We start from the raw sequence: 21215 nt of genomic DNA, 5'->3' as shown, positions 1-21215 counted from the left end.
TGTTTGCTCTGGATACCTATACCTGATCCGCTTTGTAAATCTATGTGTGACTGTGTCTCGATCGCCATACTGACTCCGAGCAGGTTCTTTCTACAAGTCTCTCACTAGAGTAGATTACTTCTGTCTGGCGCAATGTGATTTTTTTTTTCTGATTGTAAGCTTGCCAGAATAACTGCCCTCCTGTACTACCTGTTCTACGGGTTAATCCTGCTTGACCATGGAGTCAGCGAGCTAAGTTACTACAGATCTCGGGTCGTACCGCGACGTCAAAAGTCATGTGATATATGTGAAGTAGTTGTTACTTGCCCGAACGCGCTTTGACAAAAACACGTGCGACAGGGGCGAGAGATCAGCCGAGGGTGTTTCAGCCTAGAGGCTGACATGGGTAAGGTTTAATGAATTTTCAGAAGAGGGCTATGCCCCATCAGCTCCGTGCCCACTCGGAGACGCCGACAACGAATCGGGAAGCCGAGATTACGTGATCCATTGTTGCACTATGATTTTTTGTGACGTCGTCGGTCTGTCAAGCCGAGGTTGATGGGCTTCTATGTCGTCTTCCATTGCATTAGGGTAATTTATCCACCCGTATGCAGTCCTAATTACCTGATGGCGAGGGACGGAGTATAAATCCTGTATACTTAAATCTTCCCCTTTCCCACTTCCTGCTATCGATGAGTCTGCAACAACACGATGGCCGAAATCCCAGAGCCCAAAGGGCTGCCATTGATCGGCAACATTGGCACAATTGACCAGGAATTCCCCCTGGGTTCCATGGTCGCTTTAGCAGAAGAGCATGGCGAGATTTATCGACTGCGATTTCCCGGCCGGACGGTCGTCGTCGTTTCTACCCACGCGCTGGTGAACGAAACCTGCGACGAGAAGCGCTTCAGAAAGTCCGTCAATTCGGCCCTGGCGCACGTTCGTGAAGGTGTTCATGATGGACTATTCACTGCCAAGATGGGCGAAGTCAACTGGGAGATCGCCCATAGGGTCCTGATGCCGGCCTTTGGGCCGCTTTCCATCCGAGGCATGTTCGATGAGATGCACGACATTGCCAGCCAGCTGGCCCTGAAGTGGGCGCGGTACGGGCCCGACTGCCCCATCATGGTCACAGACGACTTTACCCGTCTGACGCTGGACACGCTGGCACTGTGCTCGATGGGCTACAGATTCAACAGCTACTACTCACCGGTGTTGCATCCGTTCATCGAAGCTATGGGCGATTTCCTCACGGAGGCTGGAGAGAAGCCGCGGCGGCCACCTTTGCCGGCCGTGTTCTTCCGCAATCGCGATCAGAAGTTCCAAGACGACATTGCTGTGCTCCGGGATACAGCGCAGGGGGTTCTCCAGGCGCGCAAGGAAGGGAAGAGTGATCGCAATGATCTTCTTTCGGCCATGCTGCGCGGCGTGGACTCACAAACTGGACAGAAAATGACAGACGAGAGTATCATGGATAATCTAATCACATTCCTGATTGCTGGCCACGAGACTACCTCTGGCCTCCTCTCATTCGTGTTCTATCAATTGCTGAAACACCCAGAAACTTACCGCACAGCGCAGCAAGAGGTGGACAACGTGGTTGGTCAGGGAGTCATTGAAGTATCGCACTTGTCTAAGCTTCCCTATATCAACAGTGTTCTCCGTGAAACCCTCCGTCTCAACGCGACAATTCCCCTGTTCACGGTGGAGGCTTTTGAGGATACGCTCCTTGCGGGCAAGTACCCCGTCAAGGCGGGTGAGACTATTGTCAATCTCCTAGCCAAGTCGCATCTGGACCCGGAGGTATACGGAGAGGACGCACTGGAGTTCAAGCCGGAGCGAATGTCAGACGAGTTGTTCAACGCGCGCCTGAAACAATTCCCAAGTGCGTGGAAGCCATTTGGCAACGGGATGCGGGCTTGCATTGGACGACCTTTTGCCTGGCAGGAAGCTCTCTTGGTCATGGCCATGCTTCTCCAAAACTTTGACTTCTCACTAGCTGATCCTAATTATGACCTCAAGTTCAAACAGACATTGACCATTAAACCAAAAGACATGTTTATGAAAGCACGCTTGCGTCACGGCCTGACCCCAACGACGCTCGAGCGTCGACTGGCGGGGCTGGCTGTTGAGTCCGCAACACAGGACAAGATTGTCACCAACCCTGCGGATAATTCAGTCACCGGTACCCGGTTGACGATCCTCTATGGCTCAAATAGCGGAACATGCGAAACGCTAGCGCGGCGTATTGCAGCCGATGCCCCGTCTAAGGGCTTCCATGTCATGCGGTTTGACGGTCTTGACAGTGGTCGTTCCGCGCTCCCTACGGACCACCCTGTCGTGATCGTAACCTCCTCATACGAAGGACAGCCTCCTGAGAACGCGAAACAATTCGTTTCTTGGCTGGAAGAACTTGAGCAGCAGAATGAATCATTACAGCTCAAAGGAGTCGACTTTGCTGTATTCGGCTGCTTCAAGGAATGGGCCCAGACGTTTCACCGCATCCCTAAGTTGGTCGACAGCCTGCTGGAGAAGCTGGGAGGCAGTCGCCTCACTGATTTGGGGCTGGCGGATGTATCCACTGATGAGCTATTCTCGACATTTGAAACATGGGCCGACGATGTGCTCTGGCCTCGCCTAGTCGCGCAGTATGGCGCAGACGGAAAGACGCAGGCCCATGGCTCATCCGCTGGCCACGAAGCAGCTTCTAATGCGGCTGTAGAGGTGACCGTCTCCAACTCGAGGACACAAGCCTTGCGCCAGGATGTGGGCCAGGCGATGGTTGTGGAAACCCGGCTGCTTACCGCTGAGAGCGAGAAGGAGCGGCGTAAGAAGCACTTGGAGATTCGCTTGCCAGATGGCGTAAGCTACACTGCAGGCGATTACCTCGCAGTGCTGCCTATCAACCCGCCCGAGACCGTTCGCCGAGCAATGCGGCAGTTCAAGCTGTCCTGGGATGCGCAGATCACCATTGCACCCTCGGGGCCAACGACTGCCCTGCCAACAGACGGGCCCATAGCGGCGAACGATATCTTCAGTACTTATGTCGAACTCTCCCAACCCGCCACTCGCAAAGTAAGTTAGCACCGTTGTCTGCTCAAACACCAACAGATAACCAACACTTTTTTTAGGACTTGAGGATCATGGCCGATGCGACGACGGACCCGGACGTACAGAAGATCCTCCGAACCTACGCCAACGAAACCTACACAGCCGAAATCCTCACCAAGAGCATTTCAGTCCTTGACATCCTCGAACAACATCCCGCAATTGACCTCCCATTGGGAACATTCCTACTAATGCTTCCATCTATGCGCATGCGCCAATAGTCAGTATTATTCCTCTCATTCCTTATAGCCCAGTCTAACAGCGAGACAAAACAGTTCCATCTCCTCCTCACCCCTCCTTACCCCTACCACCGCCACCATAACAATTTCCGTTCTTGATGCCCCATCACGCTCTCGATCCAATGGATCCCGTCATCTCGGCGTCGCAACTTCATACCTTGATTCTCTCAGTGTAGGCGACCATCTCCAAGTGACAGTGCGGAAGAACCCTTCGTCGGGATTCAGATTGCCCAGCGAGCCGGAAACCACGCCGATGATCTGTATCGCGGCGGGATCAGGGATCGCCCCTTTCCGTGCATTTTTGCAGGAGAGGGCGGTGATGATGGAACAAGACAAGGACCGCAAACTGGCTCCGGCATTGCTTTTCTTTGGATGCCGGGCTCCCGGGATAGATGATCTTTATCGGGAGCAGTTGGAGGAATGGCAGGCCCGCGGGGTCGTGGATGCCCGATGGGCGTTCAGCCGGCAATCTGATGACACGAAAGGGTGTCGACACGTGGACGATCGAATCCTGGCTGATCGAGAGGATGTGGTGAAGTTGTGGAGAGACGGTGCGAGGGTGTATGTTTGTGGTTCGGGGGCGCTGGCTCAGTCGGTTCGAAGCGCTATGGTTACGGTCCTGCGGGACGAGATGGAAACGACCGGCGACGGTTCGGACAATGGAAAGGCGGAGAAGTGGTTCGATGAGCAGAGGAATGTGCGATATGTGATGGATGTTTTCGATTAGCGTCTTTGGTGTTATCTCCTTTGTGGATGGGATAGGTTTCGCCGTGTTTTTCGGACAGGAAGGTTATCGGAGTCATGGGAGACCTAAGGGTTGGTTTTTAGCAGTAATCTCTATTTAAGGTGGGAACATATGAGTATGCACTATACTTTGTATGAAGTAAACCTGACTTTCAGCAAGCCTACTACCTCTATACCATACAATCCAGTCCCATTTCCCAAGGGGTAGATTCACTGAGGCTTGTCCCATCTTTCCCATGGAAGAGTTAGGGCCTTTGGTCCGAATGGACGCCCTACATCCGGACCCAGAAGATCCTTGAGTTTAATCAACGCACTTGAACATTCGATTGTAAGCTTTCCTTGTGAGGTCTTTGCCCCCGTCTGCGGACAGGATACCTGGGCAACAGAGAGAGGGGGTTGATACCATAAGCCCTGAAGAGCGGTGCTCTCAGACCAGATACATGGCAGAGAGAATCCTTATTGCCCAGGGATCTCAATCAATTTGACATGACCAATTTGGTAACATAATCTCTTCTCTCTGCACGGTTCTAGTCTGCATATTGAAGCATTGAGCAGCGACATCTGTGGGCGAGTGCGGGATTCATCTCTTCCCGAGTCTCAGTCTCGGTCTGACCAACGAATAGCTCGGTAAAGCTTGTTCAGGTCGAGACCGTGGCAAATACAGTAAGCTTTCCATTTTACTCTGTCAGTCATGTTGTCGTCAAATACGGTGGCCACTGAGTTGGGACTTTGCCGGGAATTTCTCCGCCTCCAAGACTACTGATCCGTGATGGCGCGCAGCTAGCGAAGTATGGTACCGGCGACCGTCCATTTAACCTTGTTTCTGTACGTTGAGCCCTAATTCATGTACAAAGGGGTGATGCTTTCCAGTGACGGGACGCAAACAATTGCCCAGGTGTACTCTGAGATGTTTAGTGTGAGCACTGGAATGACCACCTTCTATCCCATCCACTCGGTTCAAGATGAGAGGAGATGCGAACGCACCGGCTGATCCAGTCTCAAACAGACTGAAGAGGAACGTAATACAATTCTGCAGTTATTGGCTCTCAAGGTAAAGCGTACAGTGATGTAGCCCTCTGCTAAAACCTCAGCTTACTCGCCCACTTCTACTCCTTTCCTTGTGAGTAGGCAGCGTACCAAAACAGGGCGACTGTTTCCCTTTGACCTAGCCATCCAGCATTAATGCTTAAACTGTGATGTCGGCATGCTAGTAGATCATTTACCTTAGGGCTCGACGCAGAGAGTCATCGAGCAATCGACAATAAGGGACCCCGATGGGTACAGTGACTAAGTAGGGATGTACTCTAGCCCAGTGGGTCGACGTCATCACGATAATGGATCGGTCCAGAACGCGGTTTTCTACGCACCGAAGCCGTTTTATGATTGGTTATGTGACTTCTGGTTGGGGATTTTCGTTCGTCGCTTGTTCTCACCAATCGGCTAGTTCTCTGTCCCGAATATCAGAAGAACCTTTGGCGACAAGGGCAGTTAGAAAACATGGTTCATAAAGCCAGCCCATTGGAGCCTTTCCCCGCGATTGGACTCAAAATGCGGAGGCTGTCCGTTCGCCACGGGGAAAGAGTTTGTCGGCGCTGAGGCTGGCCATGACCGTTGATAACAGTCGAGCAGCCTGGCCATCCCCTTCCATTTTCCTCACAGGCCGTTCGAATTGAATTTTCAATACCTCTTTTCTCATCAGATGGCACATATGACGGGCATTCGGCCGAAGGAAGTTGAAGCCTCTATCCTCCCAACAGTACGCCAGCTTCCCGGAGAGCAAGGCGCGGTGAACTCCGACCAGGATATATTCTATGAGTTGTCCGCCAGTATCCCCAGCCTGCAGCGTCTTTCCAGCAGTGCTAGGGCGGCTACTCAAGCCGAGCAGCGGCTCTCCTTTCTCGAGGGGTGCCGCCTCTACCCCAAGGCAATGATGTGGTCTATTGTGCTCTCCACCACAATCGTAATGGCAGCATACGACACCGCACTAATCGCCAGTTTCTTTACATTCCCGGCCTTCAGGGCAAAATATGGAGCGCCTGTCCCGTCAAAACCCGGTACGCATGAGATCTCGTCCACGTGGCAGGCCAGCCTGACAGCCGGGGCTGTGGTCGGCGAGATTCTCGGCCTGCTCGTCAACGGGTACCTGGCCGATTACTTTGGCTACCGTCGCACAATCCTTGGCGCCTTGGCTGTGCTCTCTGTCTTTATATTCCTCGAGTTCTTCGCTGTGAGTACGCGAATGTTGCTGGCGGCGCAGGTCCTCTGCGGTAAACATGAGACGCTTCGCTGTTGTCAATGGAACGTTTGTTCTGACCATCATCAGGAATCCCCTGGGGCATCTTCCAGACTCTGTCCACGACATATGCTGCCGATGTCATCCCGGTCGCGCTCCGGGCGTACTTTCTGAGCAGTGTCAACATGTGCTGGCTACTCGGCCAGCTTTCAGCCGTAGGCGTCGCTCGGCTTCTGGTAACCAGCAAATCTGAATGGGCATATCGCGGGCCGTTTGCCATTCAGTGGGTGCTGGCTGTCCTCGTTTTTATTGGTGTCTATTTTGCTCCCGAATCACCATGTACAACCACCCCCCCTCCCTTCCTAGCCGCAACTCCAGCGTTTTCAGGGCCGAGCTGATTCTAAAACAGGGTGGTTGATCCGCAAAGAACGGCCTCACGAAGCCAGAAAAGTGTTGCTTCAACTAACGGAGTCACGGCACGGCGGCGTCAATGTGGACGGCACAGTCTCCATGATGCAGCATACAAACGAGGCCGAGAAATTCCTGGGCACGAGCCGAATGGCCTACCTCGACTGCTTTCGAGGCATCGACCTCCGACGCACGGAAATCACATGCATGATCTGGATCACGCAACAGGCGTCCTTCTCCAGCTCCGCAACGTATGCGGCGTATTTCTACGAGCAAGCCGGCCTTGCTTCACAAGATGCTCTCTCACTCGCCGTCGGCATGTACGGGCTCGCAATTGTCGGGGGTGTCTTATCCTGGTTTCTGATGAAGCGAGTCGGTCGTCGACGGCTTTACCTCCTTGGCCTCGCCACGTCTATGACACTTCTTGCCATCACTGGTGGGATCAGCTTCATGCCACAGACGAACGCGCAGGCGTGGACCGTGGGATCTATGATCCTGGTCTTGACATTCGTATATGATCTCAGCATTGGCCCTCTCTGCTATGTCCTCATTGCAGAGATCCCTTCGACGCGGCTTCGCGTCAAGACCGTCGTGCTAGCGCGTATTGCTTATAATGTGGCGGCCCTCGTCACGAACATCATCACTCCAAGAATGCTCAATCCCACCGCCTGGAACTGGAAGGGAAAATCGTGCTTTTTCTTCTTGGGGTTTAGTGCGATCTGTTTCGTTTGGTGCTATTGGCGGCTTCCCGAGACGTTTGGACTGAGTTATCTGGAGATCGATATCCTGTTCGAGAAAAGGGCAAAGACGAGCAAGTTCAGAGAGCTCCAGAGACGCCTTATGACGAGGGGGTATTTTAATACATTCAGCGAGCCGGGGGATGAAGCGGTTTGGTGACGTTGCTGTCACCGCTGTGCCATGAGCATAGAAATAAAAAATAAATATTAAATATTAAAAGCACTCGTTCTAGCAGTACAAGACGATCACCGTCAACACAAGGTTGCCTACTCCGTACTGTACGGTATTCACTCTGAGTACGTAAGCGGGAACCCTTTAACTAAACCGAGGATTTATTGGGTGGGGACGACACTGAAACGTAAAGACAGACTACTGCGGAGTACCTTGGGGCTGTGTTTCCTGGTACCCAATAGTTTCACCTGTCAACGAGCGGACAATGTTACTCTACTGGCCCGAATACATTACAGTTCGAGACATGTGGTCTTGTGGGACTAGAGAGAGTTTGGTTTTGGTTCGGTGAAACACCATTACTATGTTAGTTCAAGCTACTTAATGCCAATCTATGTTGCCTGTTGGACGATAGATGAGAGAGCTCTTATGTATTGTGCAAGCAGTGGATACCTATTAATGATAGTAATACGAAGCGTCTCTTAGGTCTCAGTTTGAGACAGGAAGTCTCAAAGTCTATTTAGATTATTCGATACAATATACAGCGCATATGCAAAAGCGCACTTTGAAAACGACTCTGTTCCTTGCTGTATGTGTCGTCCTTTGCGGGTCGTCTTATCATGTACATAAAGAGGACGGGCACTCGAGCGACTGCATCTACTCCAGAGTAGAGCTGAGTAAGGTAGAACGAAGAATGTTTAATTGCTGCAATGGCCACTGGCCAAACTGCGCAAGAGACCTAAAAATACAAAAAACGGCCTGCTTTGTGCTGACTTGGATCCGAATGAGGGCCATGCTCATCCTTTTCCTTTCCGCACACCCCGGCTGAGAGGGGACTAGACCAAGATATTAGGAGAAAAGAAGGATACAAGACGGTATGTTCTGCCTAGCTTGGAGTGGATTCGAGCGATCGCCGTGCTCATCCTCCTTTACAAGCATTCGCTGGCTTCCTTTAGATAGCCACAACATCGACCCAGAAGCGGGTGTCATCAGACTTGTGAGCAGGGTTGCTATCGATTTGCTCCTTGATCCAGTAGACGGCATTCTTGTAGTCTATGCAGCAGTATTAGTATCTGCATTTAGTAGCATTTATAGTGAGGAGGGAGCAATTACTGTTGATATCCTGGGTGTTAGGATTGTTGAGTCCGCTTTCACCGTTTCGGTGGCCAGCGAACCACTTCTGCTCGCCATAGTGTTCCTGGCAATCCCAGCGGGAGGCGACATCGGCATACACGTCCGAACTAGGCACAGACACTTGGGTTAGAGGGTAGATCTTCGATGCAAGGCCAAAGAAGCTCATACTTTAGTTTAGCACCATTATTCCACTCATCCTCGGACTGGCCGACAAAGCCAGCCCGATCAGCGCAGACGCGCAGCAAGCCCCAGTTCTGCTTGAAAAGGCCGAAGTTGGCAGCATCCCTGGTCTTCGCATCACCGTAGACGTAGTCGGTGGTCATTCCCTCACTGAATTGGTCAATACCCGGTGATCTGTTATAATATGACAATAGAGGCTAGCTTACGTCTCAAGCATGGCGATGGCGAGATCAAGAGTGTTCCCACCCGCGTCCAGGATAGCCTGCTTGCGCTGGCCAAGTCCGGAGACGGTGTAGGAACCGCGGTCAGCTCTCTTGTCCATCTGTGCGGAGGGATCTGCCAGAGCCCCCAAGGCGAGGATGGATGAGACGAGGATCTGGAGGCCTTTCATGTTGTCGGTTTGAGATCAAAGCTTGGAGTTTGACTGAGACTGTCTGTCGCGGTTGCGTTGCGGATGTGGTTGCAGAGGACTGGCAGAAGAAGGCGGATCTTGAGCCTTTTATAACGTTCTCAGGTAGAGCCCCAAAAAAGGTTTGTATACAGTACGGTGGTTGAAGTTCTAGAGAAGAACTCAGCTAACTCGAACAGCCACGGACTTCCGTCTGACCCTCCTCTCAGACTTGGTCGGAGACTCGGATATTGGCGATGAAGATCATCGTGGTTGCTTCATATATAACCAGGGTGCATTAAACTAATACGCCCCCTGGCCTGCAGATATTTCTTCCACACACTTTTCTTAGCATACTAGCTCTTGTGGCTTACAACGTGGTTACAGGACACGTGGGCCCGAAATTTATGCTGGGCAACGGGCGTAGTAACAGGTGGGTAGGCCGTAAATCCTCTGCAATCATAGCTGTTTCATGTCTTCACCGTCTGGGGTCTTAGGTATCTCCTTCCCGTCCTGATCCGGTTAGAGTCGGCAAACCGAACTTTGAGCGGTAAAGCGGACCATCCCGCCAACCAACTTTTCGGGAGCCCCTCAAGTCATTGTCTAGACTTTCTCTTGTGATAACTGCGAATTCCTAGCTCTGGAGCCGTACCGCAGCTTCGAAGAGACTTGCCTAGCTAATCTCAGAGATATCAGACAGCCTATAAGTGACTAACCATCGATAGGCGACCAAGGAATCGGCGATATCCCAATCATCCTGCAAGCTCAGGGACTGCTTCCTTGGCAAACGGTCCCTTTTTACCCTGCATATCATCCACCTGCAAGAGACACGTCTGCAGAGGTGGCTTAGCTTTCTTGATCCTTTGCTGTCCTGCTTCCGCTGCAACTCGAATAATAGTCGGTGAGTGTTCTACCTCGAATTCGCTCTCTCTGAGACGGGGTGGAACCTCTCTAGATCAGTCCACTTTATTGCTCTGAGCAGCTTGGCCTGGCAATGAGAATGCCACCTAGAAGTAAGTTCGGATCGACGAAGGGGCGGCACGTCGATTATACCGTCCTTGCTTAGATGGTCCTTCCCGGATCTTCGCTGCACCGAGGCTCCGGTCAAGCAGTTGCCGATAAGAGCGGGGATATAGTAAACTCTCTATGGCTGGAGACCGGAACCAGCGCCATTGATCGCCAGGAATCTGCAGATCAGTTACTTGGTTCCTGGTCCTTGGAGCTCTTATCATGCATTCGACTCTATCCATCGCGCCACTGGGTCTTGCAGAAGCTGTGTGGGGCACATGCTGGCTTTCAAAGGACATTGCGAAGGATATTTCTCATATATTTGGTAAGTCCTGCGCTTGGCGTTTGTTTTACGGCCGAGAGCTCAGTAATCGTCAGCTTTGGAATAATATAATGGTTACTGTCTGTATGCGAGGTGGAGCAGAGATGTCAGTATTCCAATAGTGTAGTATCCAAGACAGCTCATCCTATATCTGCCGCGACTAATCCATCTTCTGTTATCTTGACCTGCACGGGCGGGTGCGCTCTACCCCATCAACAACGCCAAAAAGTCGGGCTATGCTCTTACAGTTGATTGACCAAGTTCCACTATGAACGGCAATGGTGTTACCTTCATGACAGGCACGGTGACACAAGGACTTACTAGCCCATAATCCTGTCAAGTAACAATGTAATCCTGTATTAACCAGCTCCATTAGTTCAGCTTGTTGGTGCTCTGGATGGGGTTTGGTACTATCCGTTTCGAACTTGGTTCTAGAAAGGCTTACGGTTTCGAAATGAGTCAACCGCCACCACAAGTTTAATGCAGTATCCAGTGCCCAGTGCCCAACGGCCTGACTTTGTCGCCTGCCCGGCGAAGCCGCATGGATTCAAATTGACCACCGTTTGTAAACTATTGGAATGGTTACGGGGGGTTTTCTGGGATACGGAGACAGGCGGCAGGGTCTAACCCTAAATTTAGGTATTTTATACTGCATAAACAGAGCCTAATTAACTCTACATTAGGAATATAATATATAAAGAACTGAAAAATTGTTTAGCAAATCTAACAGAGCCCTAATTTATGGTAGCCTGAAGTCGCAGGATAGCGAGGGAAGATTTCTCTAGGATTAGCTATTACCTGGCCCGCTTCTTATCTATTCTAATCCCTAATAAGGCAGTATCGAACTAGATAAAAGGACCCATAGAAAAATTTCAGATAACTGACAGCTATCCTACTATATACATCACCACTTGATTGGGTGTCTGATATCAGATAACGCAGCCTAACGATGTCTTCACCGAGTTTCCGCGATGCCTGCTACTTGGGTGACCTGCTTGAAACGCATGAAGCCAATGCCACTGGGTACTAATTGTCAACGACCTCAACGAGGAACCCAGGTTCGCAACACTGACTGCCTCTTCAACACTGGGCTTGCGTAATGGCACGAACATCGGACTCTCCGTGGCAAGAACCTTCATCAGGACCCTCGCATTGTCACTACTTTCTTGATCGTGGCCCGGAACCCAACTCGAGGCTCTAGCAGCGAGTCTTACTCCCTATGTCCTTAACTAGGCAAGGAATGATCTGCGTCAAGGATTGGTATCGACTGAATGAGGAATAGCTAACTGAGTCAAATTTGACAAGAGAAACTAGCGCTAGAAGAAAGACTACTAACTGGACCAGAAAGGTCAGAATGATTAGACCCCATTGTCCAGTCTCCCAGATCACACGCATATAGCTAGCCCTCCTGAAGTGAGATTGTTGTGAGAAGTCTGTCTATGAAGCGACTGCTTCATCAAGTCCTTGAGCTCGGCCATATAGTGACCACCGGCGAAGATAAACATACCGGAGGGTTGACAGTTCTATCAATTTATCAATGCCATGCTCAGAGGCATGGACTAACCACAGAGGCAGATAACTCTTCTGTGCATACTTACAAGGGATGCGACCTCTCGATGGACATTGATATCTGACTTGGCACGCTCCAGTTGTACACAACACCTCGTATAGAATAACTTAAACCCCTGATTTAAGTTTTGGCACACGAGGCAGGAGGCGTTCCGACAATTCGCAGCACAGTATCTTGACCAGAGCACACACTGCAGCGAGCGAGGAGGCCGGAAGCTATGCGTCTTCGAAGAGTACGGACGATATGTGATCAAGCCTACCTTGCACAGATGCGTTAGAATAACAAGATACATCGCTCGTAGGCACTGGAGTGGCGCCGGACCTGTTCTGGCAGTATAGGCAGCTGTCTCCCGATTCTTCAGATCATCAGTATGCGACCCACTGCGGGAAAAATTACTGAAAAGTGTGGTGTTTGCACGTTAGCCGGATATAGTTGTAGCTAGCGAAGGAAGAGAAAGAGGAAGCCGGGGTGGCTGAATGCCATTTGACTGACCCCGTGGGGTACTCTGCTCGCTTAGGTTTATGATTTAGCGCAAAAGTAGACCGCAAAATAGCTTCATAGGATCCGCTGTTAGGCTTCCGCTCTTTGTAGAAAACCACTCGAACTCCGTCTAGATCCAATCGGAAATTGACGCTGCGTGGGCAAAGAGGTCTAGAAGTCTTCCCGACCAGTAACGGACCCTCCGCATCCAAAGGATTGCAATGTGGGGTAATAGTTACAATACGCGGTCAGAATCTGGGCGTACAGTAAATCTTTAAATCGCTCCCACTAAGGCCTGGTAAGATCTTGAGAATATTATAGCTAAAGCCTAAATATGTATGAGTGAATGAATCCAATACTCAATATACTAGCTGCCTTATCTATTTGCCTACTATTTGTAGGTCAAAAATCAAGCAGCTGATTATTGAAGCCTGTAAAACGATTATACAAATTACCAAGGTATATAGCGTTATATCTTGTGAGATTAATGTTTAAATAAGGGTAGGCTTCAGGAATAATAAATGAATAGACTATAAATGTTTCAAGAATAAAAACAAATTTGAAGCATAAAGACGATTTCTTTGAATTTATAAAGAGTCAAGCTATCTTTCATAGTATAAATATACCAACCCTAAAACTGTAGTGATTTCTTAGTATATATATTCCTACTTTGCGTACATGTGTATCAAATACAGAATCTAACTGAATGGAGTTATTGTAAAGACATGTCCAGGCAAGCATCTCCCAACTGGGCTAAAAAGGCCACTATGATCAGGCCATGGCCTGATCTGCCTGGATCGCTCCTATATAGCCTGCTTGTTACAATGTGGCGCACTTTCTGTATGAGGCCATTCTCTAGCGGTCGAGTTGAGTTTTTCTCTTTTTCTTTTAGATACTTTCTACCATTATTAGCTTGATAGCAGGCTAGATTCTTCATGGGATATATCTCTGTAGTTCGTCGTATTCCCCTATAATCTTCTTCTGTAAGCTACAGTTTCAGTGTAGAATCCCCGTCAGGGTAATGTATACCCCCAACTAGATGAAAAAGGTCAATTTGATCACCCTGCCACCTGATTTCCCTGGATCGCGTGCGCTATGGCTAGGGACTTGTACTAGTTCATAAAATATGCTAAAATCTATGATTCTTCGCATATTCAATAACCAGAATTTACTATATCTCTAATGACTAGAATCAACTTAATTACTAGAATCGTATCATTTAGTGGATTAATTGATATTCAAAGTGTCCCTACTAGAAGCTGAACTCATTATTCTATACCAGAAACTATTCACATTGTGTAGGTTTTACCTGAATATGTAGAACAAAACAATTCCAAATCATTATTATTTTCACATGAAGATATTGAGAAAGTTTTATTCTTTATTCGTATTTCAACTAAATTAGGTTAGTCTGTGCTGAACGTTGTATATGACTCTAACAGCCAAATTACAGTACAAGTTTCGGTGTATCAAGATTGTCGCAAGTGTGCACAGACTTTTCACCCACAGTGTTCCTTGAACGTCAGCCTGCTAGTTGGAACTTACAATCCAGTGGTTACCCCACTGCAACTGTCCCCTTGTTCCTTATGCATCATTATTTATCCTCATGCAGAACCCTCCTTCATTCCACTGCATCTAGGGCCCCTTGACGCAGCCCACAATTCCTCATCACATCACATTGCACCACACCCGTTGCTTACTGCCGGTCATGTTCATCGCCTTCGAAGCTACCAAGGACGCCAACGCCTCAAAAGACCTCGAATCAGGCCCTCGTAACCCCAAGAGCGTGACGGGTCGAACCAGTACTGGTAGACGCGGCGTCGTACCTCGAGCTTGCTCTTCCTGTCGGCGTCGCAAAGTCAAGTGTAATGGCGAGAAGCCGTGTGAGGCGTGCCGATGGTACAAGCGGCCTGAGGAGTGTACCTATCCAGAGTACGAACGGCTACGAAAGTAAGCACAGGCAGACTCACAAAAAAGAATCATCACTAAACCGGTCATGAAATCTAGTATGAAATCGAGCCCGTCGCCTGATTACCGCAGCACCCTGACAAGGCTCTTCCCCGGCACGGCGCCAGAGCAGCTTGTCAATCTACCACGCGAGAAACTGCTGGAACTGATGACCGGCAGCGCTTCTCAGATGCAAGACTCGCCCTCCACGACAGCCTCTGTAACGACTGGGGTTTCCGTGATGCCAATCGAGAGACCCAGCCTGGAATCGCTGCATTCCATCCCCAGAGACGAGCTGGGCGAAATCCCTAATGTTCCGTCAGCCTCGTCCAGCGGTCAGATCTCTGACGACGTCAACGCTCTGTCGCTCCTGGCTCGACCACCTACGTCCTATCTAGGCATCTCATCGGTGCAGGCCGCCTTGAAAGCCATTGCGTGGAACCTCCCAGGGTACAATTTCTCAATTTCTCCGACAGTCCCCCGGCAACAGCCCGAAGAGCCACTCAGTCCGCTCTCGACTACGCTCGCCACGCTTCAATTTACAGAGACACAGTTGGTAGATGCATATTTTGCTAATTTTCATTCATTCGCACCGCTCTTAGACGAGGATGCGTTTCGCAAAACGCATCGAGCCGGCTATCGACAAGATGCGCGATGGCTGGCATTACGCGACACTGTCCTAGCTTTGGGCAGCATTATCGCTGCCGTGGACGTCAACGACAGAACGCATTGTACTTATTTCGAGAGTGCAATGAGCCGTCTGAACCTGGGTTCACTGGGTAATCCGAGCCTTGAAGTTGTACAGACTTTGGGCCTCATGGGAGGCTGGTACTGCCATTACACCAGCCAACCGAATCTCGCATATTCCCTGATGGGAGCTTCCCTGCGGATGGCGCTTACATTGGGCCTTCACCGGGAGCTGTGCGACGGCCGTTCCGTGCATGACCCGGCCCAAGCGGCGCACGAGGAGTTCCGACGGCGCGTCTGGTGGTCACTCTGCTGTCTCGAGATCTGGGGTCAGGAGACGCTGGGGAGGCCTGGGATGGACTTCTTCACGGCAAGCATTACAGTCAATACGCCTCGGTTGATCGATAAGGTAGCTCTCTATTCTCTAGCTCTCTCAAAGAAAAATCCTGATTCTAACATGGCTATTGTGGTATAGGACAACTATATCGAGATCGTACCGTTGATTGAGAACGTCGAGTTTGTGAAGGTCGCCTCGAAAATCCAGGAATCGCTAGCTACACCACCGGCTTTGACGCATACAGAGATGTGCGACCTGGACACACAACTCCTGCAATGGTGGAACAATCTGCCTCCGATCCTCAGGGACTCCGAGCCGTACCCCGAGAGCATCTATTCCGTCCGCACGGTGATGCGATGGAGATTGTATACCCAACAGATGCTCCTGTACCGCCCCAGACTCTTGAACCAGACCATGCGCCGCATTCCTTTCCTCGCTGTGCGAGCCGACGAACGCACTGCTATCCGAAGGTGTCGTGAACTCGCAGAGACGGTGATCCTCGATATCGCCCAGACGACGAGCATGAATCGCATGATAGGCTGGAACGCTGTCTGGTTCATATTCCAAGCGACAATGGTTCCGCTGATCTGTCTCTCGGGCATCCCTGTAGACAACGACCTGGAAGCTTCGGCTGACTCTTGCAAACGCCAAGTGGAGACTGCAATCCTGGCTCTTCAGCGAATGAGACCTTATTCACCCACGGCTGGACGGACCTTCGAGGTCATCTCGAATCTTTTTGGTGCCATCCTTCAGGGTACCGGTGACCCCCCGCCGGACGCAGACAGCGACGCTCCTATGGACATGGCCATGCCCGAGAGAGTCCCGGTGGCAAACGACTACAATAGCGAGCAGGCCCCACGCAGTCGGCCTGTCGATGAGGCGGCGGGATTCTTCGACAACTTGCCGCCGGAGTGTATGTGGGAGTACCTGAGCTGGGGGCCGAACGCTCTGTGGCCTGAACTCACTTCGTTACCTCCAGACGGGACCTTACCGTTCGCTGAATCCCCAAACCGTGGGCCGAACCCCGCTTAGTATTTCCGGTCTCTACATCTGCTCTGTACACTAGTAAGCAGTGACAGAATCAATTAGACGAGCCTAACTCCCCCCTCCTCCGCATCACAACATATAGTTCTGCTTAACAGACGGCTATACCGTAAGGGTACTCAGAGATCCCGGTCTCTGACTCGTGCCCCATCCGAACGGCGACCGCCTGATCGAATCCGGGGACGAGTCTGGACTGATGCTATTGCATCAGAGTTTTGGCACCCCAGTCACCAGGTGAGACTACGGAGTCCTGAAGCCAGAAACACGCCACCGGTCCCGAATTTGCTGATGTCCGCCTGCTCCGCACCCCAAAACGGTAATTCTCCGCCTCTCCGCCTATCTGGGTTCCCCGTGCTAGTCTGGACGATCTAGCCGAGGAATGGAAGGTGGGTCAGGGCTAGGTCGAGAGACGCGTAGGCAAAAACAGGGTGAAGGAAACTCTGGAAACCCGATCCGATCCCACTCCACATAGTATGAGGGACGAGCTTAGAATAGTTGCTGTGTATGTGTATCTGAATTGGACCATAGGTGCCTGGATATGTCTATCATCCCATGATCCCTATACATCGTGATATCTGTCAATAAACGCCTAACCGCCACTTTATTCCCGCAAACGGGCAAATGTAAAGGAGTACCGGGATTCCGTACGTATAATCGGAGGCCAATATACGGTACAGATGGCCGACCCGACTCTGGGCACCCCTGGTCCGGGGCAAGGGCTGGTCGGGACGGCGCCGGACTGAGACTTTGGTTGACAGCTCGACTGCTGCAGTCTTTTCCTATCTTCTTTCTCCATTATTCTCCATTCTCCGCATGATGGCCCTCGAACCCCAGACCCTCTCAGAGGATCATCTGCCCGTGACAGTTTGAGTCTAGCCTCCTGACAGGTGCCGCCGATATGGTATTAAAAGTCCTAGACACAGCCAAATTGTCTCAGAATTTCTATTCAGAGAACCGTCTCATCTCCTGATTCTTCTCAATCATCACCGTCTTCTTCGTCTCTGTCAATTCCTTCGTTTTTTTCTCTTCTTGTTTATCCCATCCAGGTCTTTGTGATGAAGGGTGAAAAGAAGACGGCCGAGGGTGTCGCTGCCCCGGCCTCGGAACAGGTTGTGAGTCCCAAGCCAGCCGTTATGTCGATCCTGGTCATAGAGGCTCCGCTAATCAGTTAATCCTTGCGGTAACAGGAGAATACGACAGTTCATACGGTGACCGGCAGCGAAGCGTTCAATCAGGCCCTTATCCAGGAAAAACCACACCTCCTGAGTCCAACCAACCTGCTGCTGTGCGCCTGTTTGATGGTCGGATTCTGCTGCCAGACAATGAACGGCTACGACGGCTCCCTGTTCAGTGGATTGCTCGCCAATACCATCTTCCTCGATCACTTCAACGGTCGAGACGCTGGCATCTGGGCCGGTCTGGTTTCTGCCATGTACCAGATCGGCGGCGTCAGTGCGCTTCCGTTCGTTGGTCCGGCCATCGACACCTGGGGCCGTCGGTTTGGAATGTTCCTGGGCAGTTTCATGATCGTTCTTGGAGCGGTCGTGTCCGGGACCACGATCGCGAATGCAAGTGTGGGCCAATTCATGGGCGGCCGCTTCTTGCTTGGGTTTGGCGTCTCTATCGCCGCTGCCGCTGGGCCTATTTATGTCGTTGAAACCACACATCCAGCGTGGCGTGGTATGGTGACTGGCTATTGCAACACCTTCTGGTTCATCGGGTCTATCCTTGCGTCTGGCGCTGTCCGGGGTTCTATCACCCTTGACAATAACCAGTCCTGGCTGATCCCGCTCTGGTTGCAGCTAGTCTTCTCAGGTATCATCATCTGTACTTGCTGGATGATCCCTGAGTCGCCGCGGTGGCTGTATGTCCACGGCAAGCAAGAGAAGGCCGTCGAGGTTCTGACTAAATGGCACGGCCTTGGCAACCGCGATTCTCTCTGGGTCAAATTGCAGATTTCTGAGTACGACGCTCACTTGAACATGGACGGTTCGGTAAGTGTCCAAAGACTGGACCTCGCCTGATCGGGCCGGCTAACACAAGCTCGACTTATAGGACAAGAAATTCTGGGACTACCGCAGCTTATTCAACCGCCGGAGCAGTATCTACCGTCTCTGCTGCAACTGCTTCTTTGCCATATTCGCCCAATGGGCTGGAAATGGCGTGCTGACCTACTATCTAGTTCCCGCCCTCCGCGGCGCCGGCTTCACATCCGACGTCACCCAGGCAAATATCAACCTTGGGTACGCCTGCTTCCAATTCTTCTGGGCCCTTGTCGGTGCTGCCTTTGTTGACTCGCTCGGCCGTCGTCCTATGATGCTCTTGGGTATGGCTGGGTGCTGTGTTGTTTGGATTGCCATTCTATCTGCGTCCAGTCAGGTAAATAACTCGGACGGCACACTCAACAGCGCCGCATCCAACGCTACTCTCGGCTTTATATTCATTTTTGGCGCTGCCTTCTCCTTCTTCATTACCCCCCTGCAGGCCTTATACCCCGTTGAGGTCCTATCATATGAAATGCGTGCCAAGGGCATGGCTTTCTCCTCGCTTGCGGTCAACGCAGCAGGACTGCTCAACCAGTTCGCATGGCCGGTGTCCTTGGACAACATTGGATGGAAAACTTACATTGTGTTCGTCGTCTGGGACGCCATCCAGACAGTGATCATGTACTTCTTCTTCCCTGAGACAAAGGATCGCACGGTAAGTCTTGTTATTTCTGCTCTCTTTCCGTCCGTCTACAATGTCAGCTTACTAACGTGCTATACAGCTGGAAGAACTCGATCAGATTTTCGAGGCTCGCAATCCTGTGAAGGCTTCGACTAGGAAGACAGCTATTGCGGTCGATGCCGAAAACAATGTCAAATTTTAGGGTGGAGCCTGGCTTGGTGTGGGCGATATTAGACGTTGGCCTGTGCATTGTATATTATCTGCATGATTACAGAAGAGCATAGGAGCGGCAATTTGCTATGGTAGGATTAAACACTATCATCTTATGCAGTTGGTCCCAACAAGCCATTCGTAGTAATATACCTGTATGATTATCTAGCGTAGACTGCCATCTCTCACCCCACATAATCTAATTTTTACTTCATGGTAATGAATTTTTAATAATCAAATCCCTCAAATTTATAGTAGAACACGGATATCCAGGAGTAGAACCCTTTACGATAAAGAAATATATATACTTAGAGCTATCCATGAGTGCTGCCTTAGTGCCTTCATGTGAGCTAAGGGCTTATTTGAATTCCCAGTAATAAAGTTGCTTTGGCTTATGACAGTTACTACAGTTCAGGTTTGAATACTTTCTCATAATCTGACCCATAGGAGCTCTGAGGACTAAGCGTGGGCGTACTGTGAGACCCTTCAGGGACCTGTCGTCTTTTGCCTTATTTACGTGGACATCTTAGCTTTCTATTTATGAGGCCGGCAATCGGCATGGATTCTCAAACTGGTTGGCTCAGAGATATAGGGCTACATCTATCCTTCACTAATATCGGCCTCGACAACTCACACAAACCCATCGTTCTCAAGTATGACGGTCACTCGATGTCTTCTCTAATATCCATTTCTTGTCCACCCAAAGCTCCAAAGCTTTCCTGGTTAACTCAGATCCTTGGACACTAACTAGTAATTCTCAGTCCACTTTCAACTACTTCAGTCTGTTCACTGGCTCGTCGATGGCGCAATCGACCTCATGGAAGTAGTGATCACATCCTCACCTGAGACCGTAACATTCCACAGAAGGGAGTATTCCCGTTCCGATGTACTTTTCTTCCCCGAGAACAAAGAGGTAATCTTCCCCTCGTCATTTTTTACCAGCAGAAAATGACCGTACCAGACAAATCTGTCGATCAGCGTGTTTGCGGGAGCCGAGTCGGTGCCATTGGCAAAGCCTATCTCGTGCAAAGAAGACCCTGAGTCTGGGTGTAGAGGATCTCGTTTGAGAAGGGAGGATTCGAAGAGGTTGCATTGGGATTCCCGACGAGGCGCCGGTGGATGTAGTGACTGGTCGTGGTCAAATGGTCAGCTAGGTTGATCGGGCCACAGGTAGAAGACACACAAGAGACAACAGCAGTATCGTTTGCGTCCTTTGGGCCATTTTGACTGATCACTACAGCACCTGCTGTGAGTCAGCAAGCTGTCTATGAGACGAGTGGCAGCGGATCTTGCCGTCAGCGTAGTGAAGGGGAAAGCCACCAATCCCATCACGTATGCGTAGAGGTTGAACGATTCAGCCAGTGCCAGTCTCGCCAGTGCAGAAAAGAGGATTAGAAACGAAGAGGAGACCATCCTAGAGAAATTTATTGCGGCACAATTGTGCGAGAGAACTGGATTGCTGCTGGTATGATGGATAGGGTGAGACTGCGGTAAGTTATCTATTCAAGCACTCAGTTTTTCTCTTCCAAGTAGTCTAAAGAAACTTAGATTTCGTACTTATCTAATTGGCGCAATGTTCGACATTTAAACAAGCATTAGTGCCGTATACTTACGACAGCAGGGT

The 21215-nt window shown here is 50.6% G+C and overlaps 5 protein-coding genes across 5 annotated transcripts, besides 1 other annotated feature; 4 read left to right on the top strand and 1 right to left on the bottom strand.

The window, feature by feature from the left end:
• Window positions 1–21215: part of a sequence feature (contig 1.113 1..316066(1)) that runs on past both edges of the window.
• Window positions 691–4053, top strand: ANIA_06835 (protein CYP505A8; the record flags this gene model as incomplete). Its single annotated transcript, XM_659347.1, has 3 exons — window positions 691–3054; window positions 3111–3307; window positions 3363–4053. 3 exons carry the CDS (start codon window positions 691–693, stop codon window positions 4051–4053), a joined length of 3252 nt encoding a protein of 1083 aa, XP_664439.1.
• Window positions 5779–7608, top strand: ANIA_06834 (putative MFS sugar transporter; the record flags this gene model as incomplete). Its single annotated transcript, XM_659346.1, has 3 exons — window positions 5779–6301; window positions 6394–6642; window positions 6713–7608. The coding sequence occupies 3 exons, from the start codon at window positions 5779–5781 to the stop codon at window positions 7606–7608; spliced, it is 1668 nt and encodes a 555-aa protein (XP_664438.1).
• Window positions 8570–9322, bottom strand: ANIA_06833 (uncharacterized protein; the record flags this gene model as incomplete). The annotated part of the gene is made up of 4 exons (XM_659345.1): window positions 8570–8670; window positions 8731–8912; window positions 8944–9105; window positions 9138–9322. 4 exons carry the CDS (start codon window positions 9320–9322, stop codon window positions 8570–8572), a joined length of 630 nt encoding a protein of 209 aa, XP_664437.1.
• ANIA_06832 (Zn(II)2Cys6 transcription factor) lies at window positions 14408–17270 on the top strand (the record flags this gene model as incomplete). Its single annotated transcript, XM_659344.1, has 6 exons — window positions 14408–14649; window positions 14707–15742; window positions 15809–16583; window positions 16813–16823; window positions 16926–16948; window positions 17243–17270. The coding sequence occupies 6 exons, from the start codon at window positions 14408–14410 to the stop codon at window positions 17268–17270; spliced, it is 2115 nt and encodes a 704-aa protein (XP_664436.1).
• Window positions 17770–19583, top strand: ANIA_06831 (uncharacterized protein; the record flags this gene model as incomplete). Its single annotated transcript, XM_659343.1, has 4 exons — window positions 17770–17826; window positions 17902–18708; window positions 18770–19414; window positions 19482–19583. The coding sequence occupies 4 exons, from the start codon at window positions 17770–17772 to the stop codon at window positions 19581–19583; spliced, it is 1611 nt and encodes a 536-aa protein (XP_664435.1).

Source organism: Aspergillus nidulans, chromosome I (genome assembly GCF_000011425.1).
Source record: "Aspergillus nidulans FGSC A4 chromosome I".
NCBI classification, from domain to species: Eukaryota; Fungi; Ascomycota; class Eurotiomycetes; order Eurotiales; family Aspergillaceae; genus Aspergillus; species Aspergillus nidulans.
This window is presented reverse-complemented; position numbering and strand designations above follow the sequence as displayed.